At 49.2% G+C, this 7405-nt stretch overlaps 1 protein-coding gene across 1 annotated transcript in view; it reads left to right on the forward strand.

The window, feature by feature from the left end:
* The first annotated feature begins 252 nt into the window (after window positions 1–252).
* LOC123498045 (steroid hormone receptor ERR1-like) overlaps window positions 253–7405 on the forward strand; it is a 71146-nt gene continuing 63993 nt past the window's right edge. Inside the window, 1 exon segment of the mRNA XM_045245124.1 lies at window positions 253–1474. Coding sequence (XP_045101059.1) covers window positions 1328–1474 — 147 coding nt within the window. The 5' untranslated portion in view covers window positions 253–1327.

Consider the following 7405-nt stretch of genomic DNA (forward strand, 5'->3'; position numbering starts at 1 on the left):
TCGTCTCCTTTTTGAAGCTGACGCGACCGCTAATGTCCCTCAACACACTTCCCTTGTGTGTGTGAAGTCACCTGCTCTTGCTTTGATGGTGCCATGAAGGATGACTTACGAGAGCAAAACAAGGTTTGCACACTCGAGCACAGCTGGTAAATATCCGGGGAGTGACAGGGCTACGATAAGGTCCTCGCACTCTGGGTCCTAAAGTCTCGAAATGTTTTAGCTCTAAATGTTCCCATGTTGTAGCACATGTAAAATCTTTGAGGAGAAATTAAACTCAATTCTCAAACTATTAGCTGTCATGAAAGCGAACATTTGCAAGTTTAACGAATATCTTCACAGAAGTAGGGGTTAGCGTGTTTAGCTGAGAATCCATGGAGCAGCTTATCTACAGATGCTCGTCCTCCTTTCAGCAGGGTCGAGGAGGGTATGCCGGAGGAAGGCAAACTGTGTAGGCCGGATGTCACAATTGGCCCTGCGTTCCGGAATAACGGAATCTTATACACCACAAGCTCATAGGCCAAGGAGACGGAACTCATCGCCGAGGCAACGCGCAGCTCAGCGTATGCCACGACTTAGCCTTCCACTGGGCAGGAGTTCCGAAGAAAACGGGTGATGGGTGTGGAGAAGCTGGTAATTGTTGGTGGAGGTTATGGTGGAGTGGAACCTTTGCTAGAGGGCTAAGTGTTTACGGATGGTGGTTGTCTTCCGTCCATACTGATGCTTTTAAGGATGACGACAGCGGCGGTACAGGGACTGGGGCTCTTGGTGAGGAGGCAGTGTGGCGCGGAAAGGAAGAGAAAGCAGCGAGGAGGTGGTGATGATTCCTGGGACGTGAGGCGCAGACGGTTGCGAGGTGAAGGGTGAGGCAGGGCGTGGTGGTGGTAGTGGTGGTGGTGGTGGTAGCCAGTAAATGAATGAGTGTGCTGCAGCAGGTGTGGGAGTCGGACGGCGGCGAGAGCGGGCAAGCCGGTGTAGGGGAAACTGACACACACGCGCACGCCGCCCACCCGCCAGTACGCACTAAATGGTCGTCACGCGCAGACGCTTCGACACATCCTCTCGCCTACCGTCTCACTTGGGGCCCCACCGCCCTCAGCACCACCCGCGCCACCCCTGCCCGGCACGGCTTACAGCCAGCCTGACTATCACAACTTGACGAACACTGAGTGATGCCCACGTGACCAACGCGATTCTGAAATGATTCTTAGAAAACGTTGCGTGTAGTGTTTGTTGCAACTACTTGTAGACGTGCATTTTCCACGGTGGAGTGGTGTGGACGCACGTGGGCGTGCGTGGGCGTGGGTGTACGTACGGGCGAACGTGAAGAATGGAGAGTGGGGGTGACGTGATGCCCCTCGACCTGTACGAGCACATGGTGACGGAGGATGCTTCAGGAGGCGCCAGCCCCGGCGTCTCTTCCACCTCCAACCAAGCCTTCCTTATGGACAACTGGGTGCACCAGCTGTACGAGCAGGTACTGTTCTTCACCCTGCTGCCTTCCCCTACCCTTCCATCCCTGCCTACACTTATATGACCCTGTCACCCTTCCTACGCACCTTCCCCTGCCGTGTTCGTTAACACACAACACATACAAGTCCCAGTCCCTCCACATCTACTCCCATCGCAATCACAACACCCACCGCGCCGGCCACTCAGCCCAAACCTGACTCTGACGTCCACCAAGCCAACAACAGTGCTCGCTCGCAACACACCTTACAAGAGATCGCATCTCTCCACCACACAGCCGTGCCAGCCACACCCTCCATACTACCACCACACCCCATCGGCCACAAATGTTGGTTTCCGCCCGCACAGACACGCACTCCTCTCAGACAGACTGGCCTCTCCAAGTACCGTCACTGCCACGCCTCGCCTGTTACACGCCGTCACACACTCGTCACATCTCTTTGGAACTTCGTTACTGTCTCCAAACTAGGCATTACGGCACACATACATGCAAACACACCTGAATCGCCACACATAGGCCAGATGCTTGAGGCAATATTATGCTTTGTGCACCATCACATCACAGACACACACACACACACACACACACACACACACACACACACACACACACACACACACACACATACAGGATATCCATAGACCATGAAATTCGCAAGAAAAATTTGCCCACTGGTCAGAATAGAAGTGTTTCCCAAGTGATTTCATGTCCTCTAAGGCAGACAGAAAAGAAGGTGGCTGGCACTACCGGTCTCGGCGAGTAATTCCTAAGCCTGGGATTGCGGAGTCACTGGGAGCGAAGGGCCGGCTCCAGGATCCTTCTTTGACCACAACTCTGTTTGTTGACACAGTGACGTGTGACCAGGCCTCGTGACGTCACTAACTTGGTCTGATTGGCCTCTGCCTAACACGTGTTTTGTCGCCTCCTACATACCAGATTGTTTATTAATTTTGAAATATATCTTTCCGAAGACAACACGTACTCCTCCACATGCTCACAAGTCTGAGCGGTCGACACTCACTCAGACATTCAACAACGCATCCTTCGGATGTATTCGATGTCAGGTTTAAAAAGTTTTTTTTTTTTCTCTCAATGAACAGTACATGATCTCATCACCAGTTTTACTTATTTATCCATTATATGTTCTGCTAATATCACTTTTTTTTTTTTACACGCACGCGCGCGCACGCACACACACACACACACACACACACACACACACACACACACAGAGAGAGAGAGAGAGAGAGAGAGAGATGCTAAAGTTGACGGAATAAACCTGTAAGCACCAGCCGAAGAAAGTAATACCGATACTCCGCTGTATTATATACTGATGAATTCAGCAAACATAAAAATTAGATAAACTGAAAGAAGAGGAGAGCCATGAGTTTTTGTAGAAGAACGCAGGCACGCACGCAAGCACACACACACACACACACACACACACACACACACACACACACACACACACACACACACACACACACACACACACACACACGGAGAAAGAGCAATGTCAGTTGTGGTTACTAGTTTTTCTCTTGTTCTTTCATTTTCCTTACATCTCTCTCTCTCTCTCTCTCTCTCTCTCTCTCTCTCTCTCTCTCTCTCTCTCTCTCTCTCTAGTGACTTTACACATCCTATTTTCTGAAGATCCAACACCTTCATGGATACTCCCATCGGCGCGCGAATAGTGAGAGTTAAGGACACAGAACACCCCGGCTAAACTCCGTGCTGGTGACCCACGTCTCAGCTTGGCCATGGCAGCGAAAGTGAACCAACCGCGTCAGTCTGTTGGGAGGATGCACTGGGAAGCCGCTCTCCACCACCACCACCACCATATTTTTAAAGGACACCAGCTTTTTTTTTCTTCCTTTCTTCTTCTTCTTGGACTTCTCTCCGAGCAGCAATATATATTCAAGGAGCGCAACATCATCAATGGAATGCCTCTGTATCTTTTTGATGGATTTCATTTATACGTGCGTGCTTGTGTGTGTGTGTGTGTGTGTGTGTGTGTGTGTGTGTGTGTGTGTGTGTGTGTGTTGCTGTTTTAGCGATGCCTAGTGAAGCGTGGCTCTTTCCCAGGCAGCAGGGAAGGTTAGGAGGAGAAGCAGGAGGAGTAAGGAGGGATGGAGTGCAATGGCTGCCTTCTTCTCTGCTCCGCCTCGCCGACACACACGGACGAATAGCAGCGGGAAGCCCTCGAGGCCCCGCGGCTCCTGACGACGCAGGCTCACAGGTTTAGGTCGGATAGAGTCGGTTTATGATGACCTATTCACCAAGCACGACTCGCTGCCACTCCGTACTGCTTTAAATACGCAAAACATTATACACTTTCTCTCTCTCTCTCTCTCTCTCTCTCTCTCTCTCTCTCTCTCTCTCTCTCTCTCTCTCTCTCTCTCTCTCTCGCTAAGCTCTTGAATGTCACACGCTCTCACCTTCTGAATGCTGAGTGCCTGAGGTTAATGCGAGGTGTGAATGATGTTTTGATTACATGTACAGCTCACCAATACCTGACAGGAGCTCTGAAAACCGTCTTACAAGCAAGCTAGTTGTAATGGAATGCGTACAAGACGTGCTAATAGTACAATACAGGTCTTCGGTGCTTAGTATATAGATCCTATGAAAATCTGTAGCAGCACGTGGGTTAAGAAAGAACAAAGAGGGAAACGTGTGGGGATACAAGACGCCAATCTCATTATCACAACATCAGTTCCCTGGTCAGTCGAAACCAAAACATCCTGCGTCGTGATGATGATAAATAAATGTTAGACAGGGGAAGATGGAGTAAAAGAAAAAGAAACAGAAAAAAAGAAAAAAAGAAAGAGAGGGACAGGGAAGAAGGAGGGGGGGGGAAGTTTCGTATAAAGTTTCGTAACCTTCTTGCAAGAGACGGAAATACGTTCGTTCGCAGATAACAATTTAAACTTAGAAAAAAAAAAAAATGAGTGTTGTAAGTTCAGAATGACCGCGAGGAAAAAAAAAATAGCGAAAGACCCAACCCACTAACACACACACACACACACACACACACACACACACACACACACACACACACACACACACACACACACACACTTTGCAATCCAACAATGTCACGCAAATACTTTAGCCTGCCTCGTGTATAGCCAGCTCGAGTAGTCAATTCGCGTCTTAGAATCTCTCTCTCTCTCTCTCTCTCTCTCTCTCTCTCTCTCTCTCTCTCTCTCTCTGTGTTTGTTTGGAACAGAGAGAGAGAGAGAGAGAGAGAGAGAGAGAGAGAGAGAGAGAGAGAGAGACCACGCATGACTGAGAACCCTTCACGGTGAACGCCATCAATACAGGAAAGCAGACCCCATGCACTCCTCTCTCTCTCTCTCTCTCTCTCTCTCTCTCTCTCTCTCTCTCTCTCTCTCTCTCTCTCAAATACACTGGCTTTTATTTCTTTTCTTTTTTCCCCTGGTGCTCTTGGAATTCTTTTGTTCAAGCGAGTCATAAAAGATTATCCTAAAATTGATAATAAAATGACATGGGAAAACACACACACACACACACACACACACACACACACACACACACACACACACACACACACACACACACACAGCTGAAGGAAGAGAGACTTAAACTCAAGTGCCATGTGTGTGTGTGTGTGTGTGTGTGTGTGTGTGTGTGTGTGTGTGTGTGTGTGTGTGTGTGTGTGTGTGTGTGTGGAGAAGAAAAGGAAAGTTTTATCTTTTGAGAAACCTCAGCTCAGTAATTTTTTTTCTTTCGCCTTCAGTCTCATGTATCCTCTGTATGTGTGTGTGTGTGTGTGTGTGTGTGTGTGTGTGTGTGTGTGTGTGTGTGTGTGTGTGTGTGTGTGTGTGTGTGTGTGTGTGTAAAAGTTAGATGAGATGAGAGAGAGTAGAGAGAGAGAGAGAGAGAGAGAGAGAGAGAGAGAGAGAGAGAGAGAGAGAGAGAGAGAGAGAGAGGGTGCAGGAAAGAGAGAGTGGTTGTGAGTGAACGAGACAGTGGCAGCGAGGATAAGGAGGAAGGAGCGTGGGTGAGACAGAGCGAGAAATAAAGAGAAAGTGTGAGTGATGGTGCGGCTGGGGAGGAGAATGGGAGAATGTCAGAGCGAGGATGAGTGTGAGGGAAGGAGTGAGGGCACAGTGTTGTCAGAGGAGAAAATATTGAACTTGCTTGTCTCTACCGTTTTGGATACTTTGATTGTAGGTAAGGGTAAATCTCTCTCTCTCTCTCTCTCTCTCTCTCTCTCTCTCTCTCTCTCTCTCTCTCTCTCTCTCTCATCATGTCTGCCATCTACACAATAAATTCCTTTCTCAGTAAACTCCATCTTTCGTAAATATATATCCCATTCTTTCTCTCCCAACATGGCTCGCTTTCCTCTCCCCCACCCATGTTCATACCCAGCCTAGGTAGGGCGGACCACCACGGTCATGCAGGAGCGGCGGGGAGACGCAGCCCGCAAAATTATTACTTTCTAACCGGAAGGTGGACCAGTGCAAGAATGTGGCGGCGTCTGCCCCCCACCACTCGCCTCAAGCGAGCCCCATCACCCTCTGGGGACATACACCTTCGTGCAGCCCCAGCCCGCCCCGCACTCCACGGGCTCCACGCCGCCCCTCCAGCACCACCTTCCCGCCAGACACACGGCATTCGCGCTCAGAGGTGGAGTTAGCGAGGCCTCGGTTCTGCCTGGCCTTGAAGCGGTGAGCTGGGTCCACTCCACCTTCTCTCCCTCCAGCCCCAGGAAACACCTTTCTCTGCCCCCTCTCGCTCTCCCCATCCACCCAGCCCCACGCCCCCCATCCCGAGCCGCCCGCCCTGCAGGATGAGCACCACTCGAGGCCATCCGTGCCTCTCCTCGCCCCGTCCCGCCCCTCCCCGCCGCTTCTCTCACCCCACAGTCTCGGCGAGCACGGGGCCTCGTCTCGCTGCCACTCCAATGCGTCACACTGGCTACTGTTTGGAAAGAACCGAGGACACTGCACATGAGCGTGTTCTTTCCCCTAGGCCAAAGCCGTTTCCTCCTCTTCCTCCACACACTCTCTCCCTCACTCTCCTTCCCTCCTTCTCACTCCATTGTCCTCCCTCCACCCAATACTCTTTTCCTCATTTGTCACAGCTGCGGACTCTCCTCCACCTTCTCTACCTCCTTGCTCTTTGTTCATCCTTTTGGTAACGTAAAAATGTTAGACGAAGAAGTACCGGCTACATTATTATTATCATTACAATTATTATTATTATTATTATTATTATTATTATTATTATTATTATTATTATCATCATCATCACCATCATCACTATTCTCTTATGGTTATTACTGTTGTCATTATTATTATCACTATGATCATTATCATTGCTATCATTATTATACCTGTTGCTTCTGCTAATGCTAATAATCAGTACCGGAAATAATTTTCACTCCAATTTACCGTGTGTGTGTGTGTGTGTGTGTGTGTGTGTGTGTGTGTGTGTGTGTGTGTGTGTGTGTATTTACGTGTGTGCTACATGAGTGCCGTGTGCGTGATTCCGCGCGCCCGTTACAATGAGGAGTGTAATGAGGGAGATGATATATTTCCAAGCACATTTGTACAGTTTGTGTGCGCGCACGCACCCGCGCACACAGGCACGCACGCGAGCGAACGCTCACACACACACACACACACACACACACACACACACACACACACACACACACACACACACACACACACACTGTCTTAAAATACTTTTGTCAGTCTGTTTCCATGTTATTCTTGTCCCTTCACTGCTCTCTCTCTCTCTCTCTCTCTCTCTCTCTCTCTCTCTCTCTCTCTCTCTCTCTCTCTCTCTCTCTCTGTTAAGAGCGTGACACAACAAACATCCTGTGTGATCTAAAAACACAGTACAGTGATTAAACTTACAAAAGACGAACTATATAACATAAAAATAATATCTAGAATAGAAAAA

Source organism: Portunus trituberculatus, chromosome 47 (assembly GCF_017591435.1).
Source record: "Portunus trituberculatus isolate SZX2019 chromosome 47, ASM1759143v1, whole genome shotgun sequence".
Taxonomy (NCBI): Eukaryota; Metazoa; Arthropoda; class Malacostraca; order Decapoda; family Portunidae; genus Portunus; species Portunus trituberculatus.